A 26,898-nucleotide genomic window follows, 5' to 3' on the forward strand; every position below is an offset into this window, starting at 1 on the left:
CTTCAGGTAGATGAATGAGAAAAGTTACAGAAAAGGTGGTATCTATACCAAGAGGTCCATCCACAGGTAAGCCAATTTAGGTAACTCCCACTGATAATCTTCCTTTAATCCTCTTAAGCGTTGGTTGAATGAAAACTCTATCAATGTACATATGTAACAAACAGAAATGAATTGTTTCACCTTGGGTCCAGGCAAAGACTAAAATCAAGTCAATCCAGAGAGCTGGTGGGAATCGCTTGAAGGTGGCCATTCTGAGTCTTCACTAAATCGCAGTTTCTTCTCGACAGAGGATGTTCTTCACAGGCTCAGCTGTCATCTGCTTCGGGCTTAGAGCTGCCACTGCCAAGCACCCGTCCCTTTCCATGCTACGAAAACAGGTGCGGAGGTGGTGCACCTGTTGACGCTTACGAAACCGTTTGCTTGGGGCTTTGTATTTCTAAGAAACATAATATTTTGTATATGAGAGAGAGTTTAACGTTTCGGAGAATGAGGGACGTGGCCATTTGTTTTTTTTGCATCTGATGTTGTACATCTCTTGATAACGAAGACTTATCTAGATAATAATGTAAGCGATCATTCTAAAATAAACGAAATGACGCCAGGGTCCCACAGCTTGTACCATGTACCGAGAGAAAACAAAAACGGAGGCGAAGTGGGAATATTTGTCAAAAAAAAGTATACAAAATGTCTATAACAAATCAAAATGTGTTCAGTACAAAATTACACGCAAAAACAAACACATAAAAATCATAACATTTTATAAACCTTCAACCACAGAAGAGATCGTTCCTGGATCAATTTAGTGATCTCGGCTCGTTAGCTGATAAAAAAAAATATACTAATTGTGGTGACTTCAACCTTCTTCTAGATGGTCACGATGGAAAATATGTCAAAGAATTTATAGTGACCTGAAAGTCCCGACTTCGTCAATGTTGTGAGAAAATTCGCCCAAAATGGACACTTATTCGGGGATCGAGAAACAGTCATGTAGGCAACCTTTCCCCCAAAAAACGGCGCTGGATCCCTCAAATTTGCTTGTAAACAGTGTGACCGTGTTCCTCTGCGTACGCGCTTTAAGATTTCAAAAGAGAGAGAAATTCTATTTTCTAAGCAGCTTCTGGTGACTAATGTCTTCGGATATTGGATTCCCGGTAACTGCGGAGTTTCGTTGAGTATTTTCAATTATGCTACCAATAACGCCAACCTGATGATAAGTTTAACGAGCAGATGAATTTTCTTTCAAAACATAAAAGCTGCCGACTTTAGACTTGAATACATTCGTTTGCGTCGAAAATGCATATGGGAAACAAGAGTTCGCCCCTAAACATATTTTAAGTAAAAGATTATCGAAGAATGAGGGAATATCTGTCTGCCTACCTTTTATTACCTCAGCTGAAGTGCCTGCCATCAATTGGATTTCAAGTTCTCTTTTTCCATCTCGGCTCCTTTTTGTGTCTTGAAGTACTTGGGTAACAAGTTTGTTGTAGCACAGCATAAGATAAAAGCTCCCCTACGTTGCTATCACGGAACATCGACCAACATTCGCTAATTCCCAGTCGCTGTTCGTGAAAAAACAATCTGATTAGGATAAATTGCCAGAGACCAATCCGTTAGATAGGTAATGAATTATAGTGAAGCTCTAATTTATACAATTAAAACTAGATAAGCACAAAACATTAAATGTTAAAGTTTTAAAACATCTTGAAGAAGTTGTTAAAGTATTGGTTTTTTTCCGTGGGATCCTATATATATATTTTTTTGAACTGAATGCGATACAAGTAGCATCAAAGTTTTAATCTCAAAGTATTAGGCATTTTAATCAATATATTGAAAAAGAGATTGACTTCAAGCTGAAAGCCGAGGGGGTTCTATAAAGTGTAAAGAAAACTACAACTGCTATAAAACAATAAACATTACAGCCAAAATTAATTCTCTCGCTTCATCTATTGTGAATCATCTGATAACAGAAAAACCTTTCTCGCGGATGTATCGTCAGTTCACCCAGACTCACTCGGCATCCTCTCCTTAGACCAATTAGGTTTCTATGTCGATTTTAATGTTCCACACGCAAAGCAGTATTAACTATGCTGTTCAACATTTATATTTTCATCAATTGATGCCGGTGATGTTATCAATGTTGGACGTGGAAGCCACTTACTCTGCGGTAGACGGCTGGATTTCCCTGAATGAAAGGATTTGCACAGATGAAGAGGCATTGGCTGTAGGCCACCACTCAGTATAGAGAAGACGTAGCTTTATTCACAAGCAGGGAGGGACCTTTGTCAATTCAGTGTCATTTGCTCTCCGGATATGTGAAAAAAATAAAACATTAACTTAGCCTCTCTCTTCGTAAATATTTGTTTCACCAACTTTAAATAGCTTTTGTACGTTAAAGTAAAATTAACAATTAAAGAATTGCAGCCCCAAACAATAATGCTTTCTGAACTCAGGGCCAAGAAGGAAGGTGGTCCAGTGGCTCGGGTTAGGCTGGAAGGTCTTCATCTCCTCATCCACAACTGGCCAAGGATGAGATCCCCAGCCTCCAGAACTCCTGGAAAGAGAGATACACACATAAATACTTACTGCTGTGTATGGCTTCAACGGAAATGTTGGAGACTGTTGGGACATGCCTACTTACCTCTCTCCAGCGGACAATGTTTGCAGCTTGTTTTCGTTTTTTCCACAAATAGGGTTCTTTTGCTGTGGTTAAACTGTGCTTCATCTAGACTTCCGTGCTATTTTTGGCCGTTACAATTGCTAGGCAAAATAAGTCTTTTATAGATATAAGTACGAAGATGGTGATGAATCAGAATTGGGAAACATCTAACCTTTGGTACTGAAGTAGGTATCTAAGGTAATGTAATTTTTACTAATTCAAAATCCCACTATACATTATTTAACATCACCTAATAAGTTTTATGTTATTTAGTGAGCAGGATGCCAAATCTCTTTAAGTATTTCCTGAAAGTTAAGATTCCACTTATCACAAAAACAAAAATTTGGGAACACTAAAAACTGTGTTTTTTTAGTGTTTCAGTTCAGATGCTACAGAAATCCATATGTGTAACATTTTTAGTAGGGCACTCAAAATAAAACATACTTTTGCCAATAATCTTTTTTTATTCATCCTAATACCAATAAGAATACAATAGAAGCCAAATAAAATTCCTAGTCAGAAATTCATCATAATATTAGTGTGGTTTACCTTTGCCCTTAGAAAAAGTGACATTATTAATAAATATATGGTGTATTATACCACTATACTATAGTGAAGTATGGATGGTGATTAAGGTGAAAAACAATAAAGTAACTTCTTAGACATTTACAGCGCTAGTTATTTTTCAGATCATAAATAATGTAGATTTCAAATGATGTTAGTGTAGACACGATTTTATAAACTTACTCGAGATAGAAGAAAGCAATTTTGCCGAGATATATTCCATATTTAATTCTGACCCACAACATCCACAATTACCGCATTATGTTGCATATTATCAATGCTAACATCTGACCGTTTCAATAAATTGTCTATCCCGATATTAATGGCACTGTTGGAGATACTGATGACGCGTTTTCTTCGATTTTTCCTAACAGCAACTTTCCATCGACTATCATCCTCACTTGAGTCTCCAAGGCTGAAATGGGTAAATATTAGAGGTGAAGAAAACGATCCAAATACAGGCCATGTGCAAATTAGTCAGGCAGCAGGTTTTGATTGATTTTGGTAGAAAGAGTTCCATAGAACCAGAAACTGAATGATGCCCAGCTGGCATCTTTGGCCATTTTGAGAAATTCAACATGGCGTCCAAGATGGCTGCCGTGTGAATCCAAAAGCTATAAGCATCTATCATTTCTTTTTTTTTTTTTGGGGGGGGGGTTATTTTATAATATGATATATCAATTTTAGGGTTTTCGAGGTCAAGGAAGCCAATTGTAATGGAAAATAAAGTGTAAACCCAAAACACATTGAGTTGTTTATATTCAGTATAAATTCATCATTCGGTTTCTGATTCTATGGAACTTTTTCTACCAAAATCAATGAAAACTTGCTTGGGGGGTTATTTTTGCAAGGTCTACTTGAAAATCAGGGTTTGGCTGCTAGACTAAATCCATTAAAACCAAAGATTGAAACGGTGTAATTTTTCTAATTTTTCGCAAAAGTATTGACCTAAATTAAATAGCAATATTTATTCAGAAAAGAAATTTTGGTATCTTGAAGAGCAGAGGCAGCAAAGCTTATTTCAGTTTAAACACAAATATAATGAAATTGATACTGATTTATTATTAACTGCCATTCAAAAAAAAACTCACACTCACGTATATATAATACATATATACGTGTGTGTGTTATATTATATATATATATATATATATATATATATATATATATATATATATATATATATGTGTGTGTGTGTGTGTGTGTGTGTGTGTGTGTGTGTGTGTGAAATATATTCTGTTAAAATAAAATTCCATCTAATAAAGGAGCCCATAAAAACGCCGAAATGTAGAAAGTAAAAACTACATTTCAGAGACGAATCAGTCTCTCATTTCAGGAAACTTATATACCAAGAGGTCCACAAGTCAGCCGTTAAGAAGATTAAGGAGAAATTGTCAACTGGGATGACTTAACGGCTGACCTGTGGACCTCTTGGTAAAAATATCACTTTTTTGTAACGCTTCTCATTCATCCCCTACCTGAAGACACAGACACTGTTTGGTGTCTAAAATATAGTACTATTACTTTTTACATTTTCGTTCTTTTTATGTGCTCCTTTTATTAATATATATATGTGTATATATATATATATATATAGATAATATATATATATATATATATATATATATATATATATATATATATTTAAAAAGAGAGACAGGGACAGAAAAATGCAGTCACGTATACATACATTTTGCTTTGCTGATGGCCAATTTCTTATGTATACTTACCAACAAGTTTTTTAATAACAAACATCAAGTTTAAACACTTAAAAGACTCAGTTTAAAGCATTACTAAAGTGTATATATATATATATAGATATATATATATATATATATATATATATATAGATATATATATATATATACTATATATGCATATATATGCATTAAACACTATTAAAATCTACTTAAAGAAGGGGAGTGAAAACCGGGAACTTGTTCAAAGTCCTAGTTTTCACTCACCTCATGTGGATATTTTGATATCCTCAAGCATGCGTGCTACGTTGGATAATTATATATATATATATATATATATATATATATATATATATATATATATATATATATACATTTATATATATATAATGACTATGATGGCCACAATGCCCTCATCTCGAATCCATCACCGCTCTTTGGGATATGCTGGTCACTGCAAAACCTTAGACCGAATGGAGAAGAATTATATATTATATAAGTCTATATATAGTATCTATATTATAATCATATATATATATTACAGATAGATATATATTCTATAGAATAATTATCTATATATTATATATAATATTATATATATAGCAGATGATATATCATATTATCCGTATATATCTATATATATATATCTAATACTATAGTATATATATAACAGAATATATATATACTTATAATATCGATATATATATATATTATTATAGATACTATTATTATATATATAGTATCTATAGTAGTATAATTATATTAATATATATCTGTTATATAATATATTATATATCTATATCTTCATTTATTATATAGATACTATAATATTACTTCATATATATATCAGTATTATTAATATGAATTTTATTATATATCTATATCTAATAGCTTGTATCTATTATATATATTAATATTCTATACTCATATAATTATATATATAAACTATATATAACATCTTATATCTATATTATCTCTATCTCTATATATATATATATATTATATAATATATAATATATCTATATATATATAGATATAGATACTAAACAATATATATATATATGATCTTTATATATATAATATAATATAGATATTTACATACATAATATTGTATAATATGGTATATATATGTGTGTGGTGGTGTGTGTTGTGTGTGTGTGTGAGAGAGAGAGAGGCAGAGAGAGAGAGAGAGAGAGAGAGACTACTTACTTATGTGAATCCATGGTACCGTCTCGACAGATGAAAAATAATTCGAGGACACTGATAAGACAGCCGTGCTTGTACCTCCAACCTTGCAAGCAACACCCTTTTGGGAGAAAGCACGCAACTTCATTAGCTATGACATTTTACATGCTTATTTTTTTTTACCGCGTGTTTTGTAGGAAGAGCCTGCGCGTACAATTCGTCATTATTCTCACAACATTAAAAACAGAATTTTCTCCTTTTTCATTAAGATTCTGCAAGAAATCAATACTAAGCTCTCTTGATTGCAACCGCTCGATTTATAGCGACAATAGTTTGAAAGAAAATACATAGGATCCTTACATTCCTCGCAGATTTGCTATAAAATATACATTCTATACTTAATGCTCATGACGACAGGATTTAAGCAGGAACTAGAGAGAGAGAGAGAGAGAGAGAGAGAGAGAGAGAGAGAGAGAGAGAGAGAGAGAGAAGAGGAGAGAGAGAGAGAGAGAGAGAGAGAGAGAGAGAGAGAGAGAGAGGAAAACTATCTCAAGTCGTTGAGAGTAACATTGTGTCCATAACATTTTACCTGTGTACTCGTTTCCAGTGATGATGATAATGATGACCACACCGTGCCTTCTCCTGCTGACACGTGCAGGAGGAACGAGTACGACGACATTCACCGGCACAGGTGTTAGTACCCATACTCCTTCGAATGCAGATTCTGGTAACACTACGTTCTCGTTATACACTGTGATTATTTTTGAAAGAAGAATGTCATTTGTTAGGTGAATAAAAAGAGCTCTCTCAGTTTATATAACTACATTAATATAACCGCCACCACTGTAATAACGCAGACCTTTTTTTTTTTTTGTAACATGAACTATGAAACTTTTAATGATCAAGTCTTATTTGCCTTAAACAGATGTTATGACTTTGCTTCGTTAGCAACAAGAACAACAAAAAAATAAAACAAGGCGGAAGAGTTCGTTGTTTTAATTAAAAAAGGCGGAAAAGTTCGCCGTTTTTTTTAAAAAGCCAAACTTGTAACTAGATATAACAGATATAGCAGCCATATTTAACCGCATCTTTAAAAACGCGTATCAGACGTAAAAAACAACTGATATAAATATATATATATATATATATATATATATATATATACTATATATATATATATAATATATATATATATATATATATGGACTGGTAAAAGTGTTCTGTAACAACAGAATTCCATCTAATAAAAGGAGCCCATAAAAACACCAAAATGTAGAGAGAAAAGTACTATATTTCAGACTGCTGTCTCTCTCTTCAGGTATATGAATGAGAAAAGTTTACAGAAAAGGTGGTACTTATACCAAAAGATTCGTCCACAAGTAAGCCAATTTAGGTCACCCCGCTGATAATCTTCCTTTAATCTTCTTAAGCGTTTGGTGAATGAACACTGCGTCGACGATGTCCGATGTCCAATTCCCTTTTGAGATGTTCATTACCTGCTTCTCTTTTTATTAAGGCCGATTCCATCATTTGACTCTTGTACCGGCGGCAGTTGCTGCTATAAATTACACGTGACATATTCCAGTTTATTCTATGGTTATATTCATTTATATGATTGAAAATAGCCGAGTTCTGTTGTCCATACCTAACTGACCGTTTGTGTTGTATTAATCTCTGGGGAAGTGATTTATCTGTAAATCCGATGTAAGATTGGTCACAGTCCTGGCATGGGATCTCATATACCCCAGAGTCTTTGGGCGATGTCTTTTGTTGGACGAATCTTTTGGTATAAATACCACCTTTTCTGTAAACTTTTCTCATTCATATACCTGAAGAGAGAGACAGCAGTCTCTGAAATATAGTACTTTTTCTCTCTACATTTTGGTGTTTTTATGGGCTCCTTTTATTAGATATATATATATATATATATATATATATATATATATATATATAATATATATATATATATATATATATATATATATATAAAAAGCCATAGTTTAACCACATCTTTAAAAACGCCTATTAGACATAAAAACAGCTGATATATATATATATAATATATATATATATATATATATATATATATATATATATATATACATATATATTATATATATAAATAATATATATATATATATATATATATAATATATATATATATTTCATAATATATATATATATATATATATATATTTATATATATAATATATATTTATAATTTAAATATATAATTTATATATATATATTATATATAATATATATATATATATATATATATATTATATATATATATATATTGTACATTATACATACATACATAACATTATTATTATTATATATATATATAATATATATAATATATAATATAATTATTATATATTATTATATTATTATATAATAAAAAGCCAAATATTTAACCAGCATCTTTAAAACGCCGTATTAGACATAAAAACAGCTGATATAATATATATATATATATATATATATATATATATATATATATATATATATACATATACTATATATATAATCATGAGATTTCATTAACTTCGTTCATACGGGCTGCATTTCATCATAGATGGTTTGGGATCGTTTCTGAATAGTGACCCACAGCAAAGTTCGGGGTGGGGGGGTGGGGTGGGGGGGTGGGGGGGGGAACTTCTCTATCTAGGACTAATATTTCTTTGAGGTCATTATATTTAATAATATTCACAGTCTTTTTGTTTTGTGTCTTCACGGCCTTTCACAACGGGCTGGTGCTAAACACGCCGCAAAGGTGGATACATGTCGGGTTAAAACCCTTGTGGGGGGGGGGGGGGGGGGGGGGGGGGTCCCTATCAAGGAATGATTCATGTCCTGTGGACAACAGCTACCACTCGAAAATTTTAAGTTCATATAAAAACTTTTTCTATTTTGTATCATTTCAAAGTAGCAATAGTTTCTCTCTCATATACATAATACGCCTATTTAGATAACTTAACTCAAAGCAGTATAACCTGGTTGGCTGAGCTGAGTTGAAATGAATATTATATAACTTAGGCCATAGGCCAAGCACTAGGACCTATGAGGTCATCCAGCACTGAAATGGAAATTGACAGTAAAATGTGTAACAGGAGGAAAACCTCAAAGCAGTTGCACTATCAATCAAGTGTTAGGAGAGGGTGGAGAGTAAGATGAAGAAAGAGAATATGAAAGGAGGTACAGTAAAAGGAACGAAAGTGGTTGCAGCTAGGGGGCCGAAGGGACGCTGTAACAAACCTCAAGTAATACCTACAGTGCACCGCATGATACAGGGAATGGAGCAAACACAGAAAAGACACAAACTTGGCGGAGACAACCGTAATAAGCAAACATCTTTGTCATTAGCATCATCACCAGTATCATTCTTCTGCAATTATCTTCCTCTACTATTAACATAGTTCTCAAGAAATCGCGTGTTCAGAATCCCTAGACTTGGCCAATCTTCTATTTTGGTTCCAAAATTCATGCCGTTATTTGTTTTGCATTCCACAACACCTTGAGATTTTGTTTCTGCAAAATTTAGCTAGAGACTCAAAATCAAAATACTGCAGTGTTATGTTTCTGAATTCTTCTCAAGCACGGACTCTTGACTCTTGAACAGACGGAAATATATAGAACTAAAAACTTTGGCAATGAAATCATAAGTGACATTCTTACACAGCAAATCGATGATGAATGTAAGTGAAAAACCCTCTAGAAAGCGAGTTAAAACAATAAAAATCATTATATTGGAGGGATGGAAACATCACTTTTTGTATAGTGTAACTCGAGCCGAGACACAACAGAGAAAATATTAAAGTAACTCACTTTAATTTTTACTATTTTTGTTCATTTCCGTTTGGCTCTATGGTTTGGGGGTGGGGTGGGCCCTGAAGTGGCTCTAGCTGTTACCAGTTAAAAAAATCTCCTTCAAGGTAAAAAAAAAAAAAGTTTGCATAAATAAAACAGGCTAATCTTCGAGTGAAAAAAAGGAATTAATAGTAACACACGAAAATATCCCTACACAAGGTGCACCCACATCACTTGAGGTAAATTTCCCAAATATCTGAAAACTATTCACTACGTAGTCCTTTTGTTGTTGTGGGGGGAGGGAGAGGTCTACAAGGATACCTGGAGTGCTTTGCAACTAAAGTTCCCCTTCACGGTCTTATGGAATTCTTAGTTTTGAAGCTCTATCTTAAAATTTGTCAATATTATTACAAATGAAAACCCTAAAAATAATGTTGGCGATAAAACCTAACATTAAACAGTAGAAAGCACTGGGTGCATGCCTCCATGAATAGCATTCTTAGAGATAAATATATTTACCCTTTTGGACCATTAAGTCGTCACGACCCACTAAAGATCTGACGTACAGACAAAGTACGTGACTATGAAATTTTGCTACGAAATCTCCCCAAGATGATGGATGACGGTGATGTCATTCCCCGAAAAGGATTTGATTATTGTTAGTTTACCTGTTCTTATCTCTACTTTCCAAAGGAGAGAAAAGGCCACGAAACCACTCAGATCCCCCAACCTTATCTTACTTGCAGTACCCCAAACGGAATTCCAAACGGATGGAATTCCAAAGAGACGTCAGCTGGAATTGGTGAAAAAAATAATTGAGGATGAGCTCCCAAGCAAGTTGGAATTTTGCAAGAATACCCATTATTCATTTCTAAACTTTTGTTATCAGACAAATTCCTAATGGTAGTAAGCAATAATGCATCATCACTGCAACAATATCCGTCACTGGATGCTTAACGAAGGAGAAATTTGAAATATTCCTTCACACACTACGTCGAGATAAACAATTGACAACTGATACAGACGACTCGAATTTTGCAATTGTTAAGAAGCTTAAAGTGATTCTTCCTTTTTCTTCCTTTTTGGAGACTGAATTGTTCACTAGCAGATAAACTGTCAGGACTTCCTAAAAATAAGCTGTCCGAAATGACTATTTAGCAGAAGAGTAACGTAAGTACGGATTAATTAACTAACCGACAATAACAATTACCTTTGATAATTAATTCGATATCTGAAACAACTTACTTGTATCATTATATCCCAAGGTGGTGGCGGTGTTGGCAGGTGCAGGGTTTCCTCCTCCATACCCCTGGGCATTCACTGTATTAGAAAGAAGAAAGGATGACATTAGTTGGCAGAAATGATAACAGAATATTTCTGTTAATACAGTAATGACTATTTGAAAACAGTTATAGCATACGACCACCACAAGAATGTGATGACATAAAAGAGTTTGAGTAATCTGTACTATGAAGTTTAAATAGCCTTAATTGTCTTAAGAAGATGAGTTGCCTTTGCTTCGTTGGTAAAACAAAAATAGAAAGTCTGTGTTAAGTCTTGCTTACCGATTTGATCGATTTAACAGCCACCTTTAGCTATACCTTCAAAAATGCATACAAATAATTAGTTACCAAGTCAAAATATCTAAGATATCATTATTAAGCTCTTCCATAACTTGGACTGTGTTCAATCATTATAGAAGTTCTGAAAGTATCAAGTTTACGCAAAGCATCCTCCACTGAAAAGGCTTTCAAATCTCTTTTCAAACTGGTTGCTTAATTTCGGATTTAAGAGCTACAGGCTTCAGTCTTCCATACCACTTACACACATGGTCTGATCAAGGAACTCTATAAATATAACCTAGATGGTCTCGTGTTGCATACACACTTACACACGTATCACAGGGAATGGATTCATACTTGATGGAAAGTTCCGTAATTATCAACAAGAGTGAATGATCAATTCGCTGGACGAATAGAAATCTGGAGACTCAGGAGAACTGGGACTCTAGTCGAGGTAAAAAGAAGACGATCACCGCACATTTTACATGGCTGGAGAATGCATTTTTATCGGCATCATTTTGGCTCTAGAGGATGCAAGTGGGGCGGTTCTATATTGTTACCAGTCCGAAGAATAAATCCGAATAGTTCTTTGTCGTCTTTAAAATATCTGTAAAAACTAAGCCACTGGATGGGTCAAACATTTTCTGACTCGATGACGAAGTACTCTGCCCAAATGTTTGAAAACAATCTGTTCATCTTTTTTTTTTGTTGGTGGGGGGCGGGGGCGGTACATAAGGTGTCTGGACTTCTCCTCAAGGTTATTAAAGATGAAAATCTTGAATTAGGATTACGAAATTCAGAGCTTCAAGGCAACCACTGCGGCGGGAGAGGGGGTCAAGTAAAAGGCCGAAAGGTTGACGCGTCTAGGGTTCACTGATGGCCCTATCTCCTTAAGAGACAAAAAATCTTAAAAACAATAACAATATCTGTGCAGTAAAAGTTCATCTCTACCACTTAACTTTCTACCACTTAACTTTAAGTCAAAATCACTGAGTGCTTACCTACGGGCATGGTAAACATTATGAGCATAATATTTATACCCTATTGAACGTTTAAGCCGTCGGCATCCTCTAAAAACCCGACATACTGACAAAAGACACGGCTCTTGCCGTCTCATTTATCTCAGCCTATTTTCGAAAAGGAAACGAGGATAGCATACAATGTGAAAACATTGTAAGCTATCCTAATTCCATTTACCGTATACAAAACACTTTCAAATTATAAGCACATTTCGAACCCTCCCTCCCATGCCAAACCTACCATCTATAAGCATTTTTTTCCATCTAGCTAATAAAATATGACTATGTGTTATAAAATGTGTGACCAGGAATTAAAATTGTTTCACCTTGGGTCGAGGCAGCGATCAGAAAGAAGCCAATCCAGAGAGGTAGTACAAATGGTACGAATCGTCTGAGGGACGCCATGGTGACAGTCCTGAGAGCCTTCGCTAGTTTCTTCCGGGCTGATCAGTGAAACTTTTCTCCCATCTCAGTTGATTGGTTGCTTCTGCTAAGCACCACTCCATTTTATACCCATGATCTTGCCACAAAACACCTGAGAAGGAAAGACTCCTGCTTCGAGAGGAGAGAGAAGAGAGAGAGAGAGAGAGAGAGAGAGAGAGAGAGAGAGAGAGAAACACTAGACACTTTATGTTGAACAGATATAAATCTTATGTAAAAACCATTCTTCTTTGCTTGGTGAACTGCAGAGATAGGCAAGAGGTCGAGTTAAAATTCATTTAGAAACAAAAGAATCATCTTTTTATAGAATGTGGTCAGTATGAAACAATTTAGATGATTTAGTCCTATTGAGTAAATCAGGCCTTCCAAATAAAGCAAGATCTTAAGTCTCTAGGAACACAAAGGGCTGTTATAAGTTCTGGGGTGCTTAAATGATCCTGTTAGCACTATTATCCGGAGGAGAATTCCTCCTAAAATTCCCGATGATCGTCTTGAAGATAAGCCATCTTTTAATGCTGCATCTGAGCTTGCCTATCATGGAAAGCGAGATTAACATTTCCAGAGGGACAGTCAGCTGAACTCGAACAGGTTGCACTGACTTTATCATTTAAAAATATATAAAGCCTTTAAGTGCAATATAGTACTTAACTTTCTTGAGGCATTTGCTGACACTTTCATTGGATGTTCTCAAAAGTAAGAAGTGAGCCTATAATACCTCATGGCTCTATTGTGGCTAAGAGCAGCTTCATTTATCATTAGTGGAGACTTTACTACATCCTCAAGTGTTGCAGCAACGTCATACTAAACAATCTGGTTTTCCAGGCCAACAACCATATTGCTTGTATAGACTAAAAAGAAGTCAGAAGAAAGCGGACCCAGAAAACTATCCTGTAGAACTCCTGACGATAAAGGTTTTGGTTTGCTAAAGATCTCATCAGCAGCAAATCACTGCTGCCAACCTGCAAAGAAATTTTGAAGTAATCCTAAAACATATCCACCAACTCCAAGATTCTGATGTTTATAAATCAGTGCCTTATGACTTACTAAATCTGAAGCAGTATCAAAATCGGTTTGAATTACTCTACACTCAAAACCTTCCTCAAGGTTCTCTTATAAATGATATGTCAAATGTATAAGAGCATTGCAGGTCCTAACTGATTACTATATGCACACTATCAGCTAACAGTCGTTTTAAATTACATTTTCAAATATCTAACTTCCCTGGTAGATACATATATATAGCTTAATCCCGCCGATTCGTCGCGCGCACGGCAGAAATTCAAAATTCGCGGCTGTCGCCGATAGACTGTCAGGTTATCATACCTGTGCTCCCTCTATGTAGGTATCTGGAACCATTCCCATTTATCCTCAGAAATTCCCTGCCGTCGTTCGAGCAGCACGTTGGAAATTCGCTCTTCTTTGTTTGGGTTTGCTTTTACTACAATTGGTGAAGTACCCATTGCTTATTTTTTTGTTACATAATGGCTTTTGCTGATATCAGATTATCTTTAATTTGTTTTACACACGAATAAGTTTCAGTTGGTCAGTTTCCGACTTCTACAGTTTTTCTTGTTTTCTGAATTCAAGATGGCCGACTCTGTAGTTAAGGGTTTCGAGTCCCGGCTTCCATACGACTCTTGATCCTCATACAATAGTTAACAAATGCAGGAAATAGATATGTACATTTGTTAGCAGATAGAATAAGTGTGTAACGTTCTCTGAGAAATAATGAAAAGTATGTTTACTATAAGATGCAATTAGATTTTAATTAGAAGAGCTAGGTCGTATTGTGTTCTATCAGCTAGTTCTTCCGATAGTCAAGCTTGTCTAACCTGTCTAATACTAATATTCCTGAGCCTAGCCCTAAGTTAAGAGTACCAGACCCACCTGAGGAGTCGTAGATAAGTTAGCCGACTATAAGTGTTTTTGGGGCTAGTTCGGCTTGCGTGTTAATACAATCCCTTTCTTTTGAAAGGGGACTGAATAGACAGTGCGTAGTTTGCATTGCAAATTTGGTGACAGTGTTAGTGTAGTGGAGGGTGCGCCCGTTCGTGTCTGTCACGCTCCTAGTCCTAGACCTCTTCCATGCTCCCCAACCACCACTGGGAGAAGGAATGTCGACCGGCAAAGGGAGGTGAGAGATGTTAAAAAGCGAGCGGGCGTCCCCTCGAGCGATCCTGCTGACGCATCCCAGGACGCTCTCCCTCGCCACAGGAAAGGTGAGATGAGGAAGTGTTCGGATACTTGCTCTCCTGCCAATATAAGAGGCAAGATGTCGCACAGGCGGCCTTTGGCAAGAGGTAAGGAAATATCGGATGAAGAGAGACTTTCGGTGCTTGTGTCTTCGTCTGATGACGCAAGACCTCGACGCGGTTGGTGTCAACCCCTAGAGTCAAGACCCCTCAAGAGACGCAAGTCCCCCGTAGCGTTACAGCAACCGTCGTGCAGTAATTGGAGCTCGCCGGAGAAGTTCTTATCGGAGGACGACGACGAATCCACTCCGAAACAGAGACGCATGGCGCACAGCTCTTCGGAAGAAGGAGAAGTTTGCTTTACATCGGTGCATGCTTCTCCCCCTCCCCCAGACTGGGAGGTGTCTCATGGAGCGTCTCCACCTCGTCGACAGAAGATCACTACTAGTGTCTCCGAAGCGGTAGATGAGCGGGCAGTGCCGCCTTCAGTTATTCCCCAACAACAAGAGGTACCGCAAGCAGCTTTCTTGTCAAAGCTTCAGCAGTCCATTACGTCTCGGTTTGATGCCTACAATTCGCATGGACTAGCAGGTGAAGCACGACCGATAAAACACAAGATAAAACCCCGACACCATAGGGGAAAAAAACTAGAGAAAACTGATGTTTTAGAGTTGCAGAACAATTATACGAGGACAATTATTTATGTGTATGTATATATATACATGCATATATAATTATGTATATATATAAATAATTAATCACACATTATATATGCATATACATACATGACCAACGTACCGCTTTGCAGCTCTCTAACCTAGTAAAAGAGCGGACGGAGAGACAAAGCCGGACCAATAGGTTTCCTTTTATTAAAAAATAAAAACTGAGAAAATTCAGCATAAGTTCAATGCCGTTGAAACGGCTGCAATTTTATAGAACTCTATCAAATATATCATACAATAATGGGCGTAATGTCTGTCTGTCTGTCATTCAATCACGGCCAAACGGCTGGTCAGATGGGCATGAAACTTGGCAGGGTTATGGTGGGGACCCCTAAGATGGTTTGTAATGGGGTTTCATCCAACCTACCTCCCTCCTTCATAGGGGGTGGGGGTGAGAAGGAATTCCCTGAAACAGAGCAGTTTCTGGCCATGAAACGAGGCTGGTTATTCCCATAGACTTAGTTACTTTACGATTTTTCATACATAATTTCTGTACAACTTCCCCGGAGAAAGTCGCGAATATTTCAGCTCGGACACAATATAAGATGAAAATGATCATCAATATCCGCAAGATTTTTTTAATAACTTAAATCCATCGGGACTGCCAGTGCACAAAATAACGTTGAAGAAGTACTGCCTGGTAATGTTGCTTCGAAATTTCGATCCTGCCAATGGACATTGCAACGGAATGAGGTACACCGTTATGGAGCTAAACTCCCACGTCATCAAAGCAGTGATAGCAACGGGTCCTCACACTGGCAAACGTCTGTCCATCCCCCGGATTCCTCTGATGCCTTTGGACACCCAGTTTCCATTCCAGTTACGGCGCAGGCAGTTTCCCATCAACCTGGCCTTCTAATTCACTGCAAACAAGTCGCAGGGCCAGACTTTGGATCGTGTTGGTGTGTTTCTGCCGTCACCCATGTTCACGCATGGCCAACTGTATGTGGCGATAAGCAGAGCAACTGACTCTGCCAACTTGAAATTAAGTTGTGGACAAACTGATAATATTGTGTACAAAGAGGTTCTGTAGTAGGTATGTATAAAAATCGCACTTATTTTAATATTGCTGAACAAATAGTACATATAAATTTTTCACTTCTGCACCCGTATTTTATCACCCATCGTAGATGGGTAAGTTTGCTAGTATATATAAAAAAGATCACCCAGAGTCCCTAAGTATAGGTTTACTTGACTATAATATGATGGTGTTCTAGACCAAAAATGCCAGCTATTTTGATACAGTGTACAAACATTCACAAACTTTAGACGTGAATACATTTGTTTGCGTCGAAAATACATATGGGAAATAAGATTTCGCCCCAAAATATATCTTACGTAAAACATTATCGAAGAATGAGGGAATATCTGTCTGCCTACCTGTACTACCTCGGCTGAAGTGCCTACCATCAATTGGGTTTCAAGTTCTCCTTCCATCTTTGATCCTTCTTGTGTCTTGATGCACTTGGGTAACAACTTTGTTGTTGCACAACATATGACAAAAGCATCCCTTCGATGATTACAAGGAATGAGCTGTCTGACGTCACTGGATTTCTTGGGGAAACTATCAAGGAACATCAACCAACCTTAGGTAATTCCCAGTCGCTGTTCATGAAAAAAATTCTGATTAGGATAAATTGCCAAAGACAAATCCGTATAACCTGTTCGTTGAATAACATTTCCTAAACTAAATAAGTCCCGAAGTTTGCAAGCCTCGAAGCAATATTCATCTGAAAAGCTTTAGAAGACTATAAGGGCGGTTATAAACATTTAAATTAGATATCCTTACATAATGGAAAAAATATTCATACGTACTTTGAGAAAAAATTAATCATATTGGATATTGAGTTCACATCTACTTTGAACACATTTTGGGACTTTCTAAACAAATGTCTTTCTTGCGTGGGATTTTCAATGAACATTCTTAACTACGAGAAAAATCTTCAGTCAATGAAGTGCTTTGAAAAAAAAAAAAGAGAAATTTTCATGGAAAAATCTGTTTGAAAAATATTCTTAATCTAAAAGCATTGGACATTTTTTACGTTTTAAAACCCCTTGAAGAATTTTTTAAGTATGGGTTTTTTTCCGTGGGATCCTATAAATATTTCTTGAACTGAATGCGATACAAGTAGCATCAAAGTTTTAATCTCAAAGTATTAGGCATTTTAATCAATGTATTGAAAAAGAGATTGACTTCAAGTTGAAAGCCGAGGGGTGTTCTATAGTGTATAGTAAACTACAACTCCTACAAAAAAATAAACCTTACAGCCAAAATTAATTCTCTCGCTTTATCTATTGTGAATCATCTGATAACAGAAAAACCTTTCTCGCGAATGAGGCAATCACCTTTGATTACAGATTTGATATTTTCTTTCGTTGAATGATTTTGTTCCGTGATGCTGATGATACAGTTTAATCTCTGTGTTAAGAGCTTTATTATATATATCAACCCTTACTTCCATTTCTAGTTGACCACATATTTACTGTTACCTAAATTATACTGAATCCATATTTTCCCTATATATTTCTTGAAAGGCACGGTAGTGAATTGTTAATCTCAGCTCTTTCCGGTTAGAGACAGGTCGGTTAGAGGCAAGTGCTGGATTCCTTGAACATGCTGAAATGAAAAACAGCCAGTAAACATGACCAATGCACTTTGAGGTCGGTGACGCCTCGGAAATCACATGCCTTGGACATGGAGCACCGTGTTTGCTGATTGCCACACTGGGCATGTCTGCGTGTGTTCGTAGTGAACAATATATGACTTTGGTTATGGGAAATGAGTGATAAGAGAGAGCACTCATTGATTACTTGTGACTGAGGGTGGAACATGCCTGGAAGAGGTGCTGAGAGGTGTTGTAGACCCACTGAATAAGGTAAAGTAAGAAAGATCTTTGAAAAAGTTAACCTTCGAAGTGATAATTCTTTTTGATTAACTTTCATGGGTAAAGTGGTGTAATAATTGTGGTCTTTTTATTTCAGATGTTTCAAAGTCACCATATGGGAAAATGGATTCTCTAAGACTTTATTGAATTATTAAAATGTTGTGGTTAGTCGGAATAATGAGATTAAAGGGGTGAACTTACTTAAACCTGATTTGGAGAAGAAAACGACAATTTAACGTTTTTTGGGGGGTCAGAGTTAATTCATTTTTATTCCATTTTTATTAACTGATTTTGTTCCATTTTAATGTTGGCTAATTTGGGAAATAAAAAAGCATATTTTTGTATCTACAGGGATTTATTAGCCTAGCTTGCATTTCAGCTAACGCCCAAGGAGATTCTGCCACAGATCGAGGATAGGTAGTTGCCTGTTAGCAGTTTGTTTCATTTTGTTTAAACGAGTATCATTTGGTCCAAAAAACTCGTTTATATATTTTCCTCATATCTTACAATCGTCCCTGCAAGACCCAAGACCAACGGAGTAGTAAAGTCAACATTCTAGTTTGAAGACGTTTATGCTAATCCTTTTATTCACTTCATCTTTTCCAGATGTTTGTTAGTCTATTAAAAATCTGCAGTCAACAACTTACAATATTGCCATATTCTGTTGTTGTCATAACCCTATTGCCATATTTTGGTGGTGTCATAGCCCTATTGCCATATTTTGTTGGTGTCATAACCCTATTTTGAGCTAACGGTAATATTTTTTACATAAAAGGAAAATCAAATATGGGTCTATGCTGGTCAACTTTTTCTCATATTCTGATTATAGGAGATCTAATGGGCTAAAATTATGAGAGACAAACTTTCTGTCTATAACCCTATAATGGACTAGTATGAACTCATTTTGAATATTACGAGAAGTAATCTAGTTCCAACAATTGCTAGCAGACAAAATGGTCATAAACTTACCCTATAACCAGTGAATTGCACAGGGACTTTGGTAGCCCCATACCCAAAATGAATTGACCTTAAAGGAGGTGGGACTGTGGTTTATGTCTTGTATTGCCTATGCAACCGTTCTGAAGTTTTACAGGTGATTCACCGGACTAGCCTTGCCTAACCTTAACCGGCAATGGCCTAACCAGTAAAGTTGGTCAGCTAAGTCTGGCCAACTGTGGCTAAATAATCTAGCCTAGTAAGGATCTCATCACTTTACAATCACATAGCAATTAATAAATGGTTACTAAGGTTTGCTATGAGAAGCATGAAAGACATGTCATGGAGTATATGTAAGTCATATATAGATTATTTTGATGTTACAGAGGTTTTAGAATTCTTTAGGAGCTCCCATTCAATCGATTTCACAACTGTTTCACTTTCGTACCCTAACCAGCCAATCCAACACTGGTATAGGCTAACCTAATCGATGGCTTCCTACTATTTTGAAGGATCGGTGAGTGCTGAGTCAACTTAACTTAGCTATCATAATCAAAACTAGCATAACCTACAATAACTGTCCCCCCAAAAATAACCCTTTAGCCCCCCAAAAGTAAGTCGTGACCCCTAACTCTGATCCTATCCCTTCTCACTTATATATAAATAGGGGGAACAACTGACTGGACTAGCGGATCCAGTTTCCACCACGTGTGGATCCACCCTCCAAAAAAGTACTTTAACACGTCCTGATACCGGAGATGGGCACCAGTCACGAGTTGTTGGTGGTGAGAGCAAGAGCTCGAGACCTCTACTATCCTTTCGAAGTAAGTGTCTTCTCCAACGTTTGAAATTAAAGTCACATTTTAAGATTAAACAGAGGTTAATGAAAGTCTGGCTCTACGCAGTGCATACATACCACCATGACGCTTTCGAAATTTTTACTTACAACTCCGAATATTTAGAAGATTGACGCCATCTCAATGTTTGCAGAGTTGCTTGTGTCAATAAACTTCCCATTCCATGTGCTAAATCCGCACACCACTTGTACCCCTAAACGCTGAGGCACTTTGTTCACAAAAATCGTAAACACTGACTTCCAATCACGACTTATCAAATGAAACTACGATTTTTGGTAGAAGAAGAAGAAGAAGCGCGCACTAGATAATTATTTGAATAAATAATTAAACGGCAGTATAAGGTCATGAATTGCATAAATTTTTTACATATTCATGATTATTAATTTGAAAATATTCGTTGTTGTAAAAGTAAATAGATTCCTGACTCAAATATCAACAGTTTTGCTTGTGAACAGTACCTACGGCGTTGTTCACGCTCTTCTATTGTTTATCAGTGTTGCCAATTGGTATGTGTTTATCCTCCAAACTGGGTATAAGACTTACACAAAACCAGCGAAATAAGTGGAATTAGCGTATCTATTTGTAGTATATATGCATATTAGAGCAACTTTATTATTATTACATTACTATGACAACTAGAATTCATGGAAACAGTTTGTAAATGCATCGGCGTATGTGTGAAGCTCCACTAGTTGGGTCATTTTGCCGTCTGCTCGTATCTACTTTAGAAATATCTGTAATTTTTCGGGGTTAATTTGGTTGCAAAAAAGGGATAATAAATATGAATTAAATAGACATCTTGAAGTAACAAAGTGAAGTTAAACTAAATAATAAGTGAAGTAAACAATTAAGGGAATAAAGCTTTGCACCTCATAAACAGTGCAGTCGTGTGCTGCCTGCAACTGCGTTTGTGGGGTGAGCGCTTAGGAACCAGGAACCGCAACGTAGTTCAAGTGCAATTTGGAGTGAATTAAGACCAAAACATATATAATTACAATCAAATAAGCACTGTGGACTTTGTTGTGATGGCAGTGAGGATAAAACCACCGATTAAAAGGTAAAAATGAATTTCCGTTCAAACCACGACCCCGGGAATAAGAAGTTTCATACTTTCACTACTATATAGGCAAAAAAATGTTGCTTTATTGTGCTGATTACAAATGCAATCTTGAGTAAGATCAATAAACGTTACATATATACGCTAACATTGTTCAAATGAGTGCTGAGAAGGCTGGGAAAGATGTTGAATCATTTGAGGTTACGAACGGCACCTCAGTCGGTGAACGCCATATTGGATTTAAAAAACTGCCTTGAAAACATATTTTATGAAGACCTCATATGCCTGTTTAAGTTCGTATGACACTTTCATATATCACATTATGTTGCCAAAACTTCAATCTTTTGCATGGTATGCTTAAAGATGTAATTGTATTCTTGTTTCACCAATTAAATATCGATGGAACAAGGCTGATCCACGCGATGACGATGGATCCACTGCGGTGGTGTCCCCCTAACAGTAACTTGGTATGATGACTTTAATTAACAATATCAGTGAGTTCTCTTAGTTTCTCAACACCCTCCTTGCTTTTCTAGCCTTTTCAATGCCAAGATGTGCCTTAGGGAAGCATAGCTTACAAGCCTACGTTAGGCTATATAACCTAGCATGGCCTACTGTAAGCTACCCACGCGAAATGGATAGGATACTTAAATTTCTTTCCATTATTGCTGTTTCCTTGCAGAACCCACGCACACACTGATCATGTATTACGGTAGTTCACTGTATTTTAACTCTCCCTTTATAAAGTTAACTGTATCAAGGACTTGGTTCACAGTTGAAAACATGAATATAGTAAACATCAACATTCAACAGAGAAGGGGTTCATGATGTAAACATGGTCGCATTCTATTCACAACTACGAAATGGTAAAGTTTCCGATAACAAGTGTTACTCATAACAAGAGTATAATTACGACAGCAGTATTTGCTAGTATTCATAAAAATGAATATCAAAATCCTGGTTATACCATTATATCAGTATCAATAATATCGTGATGTTAGCCATCTTAGTTGTAAGAAATGTATCCATGTTCACCAAAAAACATGAGGTAGGCTTGTCTGTGTGCATATTTCTCTCTCTCTCATATATATTTACACATAATATATATATATATATATATATATATATATATATATATATATATACATATATATATATATATATATATATATATAGATATATATATATAATCTAAATAAAGGTTTTTTTGCCACGAAGGAAAAAAATGAAAAAGCGAGATAGCCAAGTACTTTCGGTCTTGTTCGGACCCTTTACTGAGGCAAACTGATTTTACAAAGAACAACATAGTCAAAAGAAGGCTTAATATACAAACTGACACTACCAGATTAGCCATAAGGGCGATTTTCACTCTACAGAAAGGAGGAGCCGCCAGAGGCTAGCCACACCTTGAAGGATACCCGCAGTAAACAAGTGATTCTTCCAGAAAACAGTAAATTTTGAAAAAAACACTGGAGCATATACAATTTAATATCATGAATTTTTTACACAAATTTTCCCAACAAAAATTATTATTAATGAAAAGACGAAAGAAAATATAAATATATATATATATATATATATATATATATATATATATATATATATATATATATATATATTTTCTTTCGTCTTTTCATTAATAATAATTTTTGTTGGGAAAATTTGTGTAAAAATATATATATCGAGCAAGAGAAAGAGGGAGAGAGAATATCGAACCAGAGAGAGAGAGAGAGAGAGAGAGATAGAGAGAGAGAGAGAGAGAGAGAGAGGAAATAATAACTATTACATGTGGGACTAATTTATTACTTCTTCATTTATTTTGAGGTCCTTCATGAAAACATCTTACAAATATATGGGTCCAAATGGTACATTCCCAGACTAAGATTTAGGTTGTTTTTATTAGTGATTTGTATAATTGCCGATTCCAGTAAATTTCTTGAAACATAATCATTAGATCTAGCAATTACCGAGGTATCACCCCAATTAATACAATGAGATTTTTCACTCAGACGGATAAACAGTGCATTTGAAGTCTGGGCTGTTCTAACTGAATACATATGTTGCTTTATACGTACACATAAACATTTACTTGACTGACCAACGTAAAACGAAGGGCAATCCTTACAATGAATTTTGAAAATTATGTTATTTGTTACGGGACTATTCTTAATTAGCATATCTTTAATGGTATTGTTATAAGAGAACACTACATTAACATTAAACAATTTAAATATTGATTTTATGGTTTCAAATCCACGAAAATAAGGTAAGCTAAGTACATTTTTACGCATTTCTTTTTCATTAATAGCAACATAATAAAACTTTTTGTGAGCTTTTTGATAACATAAATCAATTAAATGAGGTGGGTAGCAGAGATTATTTCCTATCTTTTTTATGTATTCTATTTCTTGGTCCAGATATTGTGGACTCGTGATACGCAAAGCGCATAGGAACATAGAAGAAAAAAGGAAAATTTTAATATTTAGATGGTGGCCAGAATAAAAATGTACATATGTTAAATTATTTGTGGGTTTTCTATAAATACTGAATTTGCATTGGAAAGATTCTCTATGCATTAATACATCTAGGAAAGGGATGAAATTGTTATTTTCAATTTCAACGGTGAATTTTATGGATGGCACTAAATTATTCAATTTAGACAGTAAATCATTTACATCGATACCACCAGGTAAGACTACTAAGATATCATCGACATATCGTTACCATTTTAAGGGGATAAGTGTGATATTCGGGAGGTGTTGTCTCTCAAAAAATTCCATATATAAGTTTGAAAGGAGAGGCGATAAAGGGTTACCCATGGCCATACCAAATATTTGTTGGTAATATTCTCCATTTAAACTAAATCTGCAATCACAAATACATAACTTAATTAAGGAAATTATGTGACTAACGGACACAGGCAATTCATGCAGTACAAGTTCATTACTTAAATATTCTAGCAGAGTCAATAGGGACTTTTGTGAACAAAGAACATACATCAAAAACTGACAAAAATATCGCTAGGGTTTAGTACAATGTTATTTAATTTTTCCACAAGATCAAGAGAATTCCGGATGTGTGAATTAGATACAGTTCCTAGTAGCGGGGATAACAGTTTAGTAAGATATTTAGATAGTTTATAAGCAATTGATCCTACAGTACTAATAATTGGGCGCATAGGTTTGTTTTCCTTATGAGTTTTGACTAGGCCATATAAATAAGGTAATGAGGGACACTTTACAGTTAACTGACACAAAAGTTCTTTTCTATCTTTAAGAATTTGTTTGATATTGATATTGAAGTTTTTTATTACTTGGTCCAACGGATTTTTTGCGAGTTTTTTGTAAGTTATTTCATCCTCTAGTAAAGTATGCATGCGTGATATGTAGTCAGTTTTGTCAAGAACCACTAAACTATTGGATTTATCAGCCTTGGTAATGTGTAAGCTATTATCATTCTTCAATTCTTTTCAACTTTTTCTGTAGCGAGCGGGGAAGTTATTTTCATGGTAGGCATGCGTAGCACTATATGTCATGCCTTTGATAATGTCTAAATGATTTTGTGGTAGGTCACAGTATTTTTCAAACTTATATAGAGATGTTGCTATTGATAAAGCTGAGGGTTTGTTACAAATGAAGAAAGACAGCCCAAAGCCTAATGCGCGCACTGCATTATCACTTATTTGTTTGCTAGATAAATTCACCACACAATCACTTCTAGCATTATTGGTCCAATCACTGTTGTTGATAAGGTTGTTTAATTTTCTGTCCAGTTTTCTAATCAGTGTCTGTAGTTCTATGAAGTTTTCCATATATTTCTTGCCTTAATGCATGTTTCCAATCAGCGGGAATCGAGTAGTTGAAGTTACGTTGGGCGTTTTCCAGTTCTTTAAATTTCTCCTTTTCCCCCCATTTTCGCTGCAGCAATGTGACGTTTTAATATGATTGATGAAAATTCATTAAAAGGATGTTGATCGTATCTTCTTATGCGGTATGGTAGCAATGATTTGGGTAACACTTGTTCCGCCAGGCATTTTTTCAGGAATTTCAGGTGAATTCTGGTAGAGTGCGCTGCTTGTAAAGGCTTGGAGAAAGAGGTGACGAAACAGCTCAGCAGTGGGAACAGGAGAGCAAAATTAAACGTGGCCCTCATGATGAATAATTTGATCACGAAGTATATAAAACGTGATGCTATGTATAAATAAAGGTTTCTTGCCACGAAGGAAAAAATGAAAAAGCGAGATAGCCGAGCACTTTCGGTCCTATTCGGACCCTTTACTGAGGCAAACTGAGTTTACAAAGAACAACAAGTCAAAACAAGACTTAATATACAAACTGACACTACCAGATTAGCCATAAGGGCGATTTTTACTCTACAGAAAGGGGTTGTCGCCAGGGGCTAGCCACACCTTGAAGGATACCCGCAGTAAACAAGTGGTTCTTCCGGAAAACAGTACATTTTGAAAAAAACACGGGAGCATATACAATTTAATATCATGAATTTTTACACAAATTTTCCCAACAAAAATTATTATTAATGAAAAGACGAAAGAAAATATATATATATATATATATATATATATATATATCGAGCAAAAGAAAGAGGGAGAGAGAATATCGAACCAGAGAGAGAGAGAGAGAGAGAGAGAAAGAAATAATAACTATATACATGTGGGAATAATTTATTAGTTCTTCATTTATTTTGAGGTCCTTCATAAACATCTTACAAATATATGGGTCCAAATGGTACATACCCAGACTAAGATTAAGTTGTTTTTATTAGTGATTTGTATAATTGCCGATTCCAGTAAATTTCTTGAAACATAATCATTAGAGCTAACAATTACCGAGGTATCACCCCAATTAATACAATAAGATTTTTCACTCAGATGGTTAAACAGTGCATTTGAAGTCTGGGCTGTTCTAACTGAACATATATGATGCTTAATCCGAACACATAAATTTTTACTAGACTGACCAACGTAAAACGATGGGCAATCCTTACAAGGAATTTTGTAAATGATGTTGTTATTTGTTACGGGACTATTCTTAATTAGCATATCTTTAATGGTATTGTTATAAGAGAACACTACATTAACATTAAACGATTTAAATATTGATTTTATGGTTTCAAATCCACGAAAATAAGGTAAGCTAAGTACATTTTTACGCATTTCTTTTTCATTAATAGCAACATTATAAAACTTTTTGTGAGCTTTTTGATAACATAAATCAATTAAATGAGGTGGGTAGCAGAGATTATTTCCTATCTTTTTTATGTATTCTATTTCTTGGTCCAGATATTGTGGACTC

General features: G+C 35.4%; 1 protein-coding gene across 6 annotated transcripts in view; it reads right to left on the bottom strand.

Annotated features, from left to right (window-relative positions):
- Positions 1–3,102: 3,102 nt before the first annotated feature.
- LOC135197246 (uncharacterized) overlaps positions 3,103–26,898 on the bottom strand; it is a 28,490-nt gene continuing 4,694 nt past the window's right edge. For 2 of the 6 annotated variants that reach the window (XM_064224339.1, XM_064224337.1), the window contains exons 2-7: positions 17,232–17,456; positions 12,823–13,031; positions 11,161–11,235; positions 6,692–6,853; positions 6,127–6,223; positions 3,103–3,635 (exon numbers count right to left, since the gene is read on the bottom strand). In XM_064224339.1, coding sequence (XP_064080409.1) covers positions 3,446–3,635; positions 6,127–6,223; positions 6,692–6,853; positions 11,161–11,235; positions 12,823–12,901 — 603 coding nt within the window. In that variant the 5' untranslated portion in view covers positions 12,902–13,031; positions 17,232–17,456 and the 3' untranslated portion in view covers positions 3,103–3,445. Of the gene's footprint in view, positions 3,636–6,126; positions 6,224–6,691; positions 6,854–10,583; positions 10,709–11,160; positions 11,236–12,822; positions 13,032–17,231; positions 18,774–19,705; positions 22,637–26,898 lie in introns of those variants that run through there. The other 4 variants (XR_010310585.1, XM_064224340.1, XM_064224341.1 and 1 more) reach the window with 4 other exon arrangements.

The sequence above is a fragment of the Macrobrachium nipponense genome, chromosome 18 (genome assembly GCF_015104395.2).
Source record: "Macrobrachium nipponense isolate FS-2020 chromosome 18, ASM1510439v2, whole genome shotgun sequence".
Taxonomy (NCBI): Eukaryota; Metazoa; Arthropoda; class Malacostraca; order Decapoda; family Palaemonidae; genus Macrobrachium; species Macrobrachium nipponense.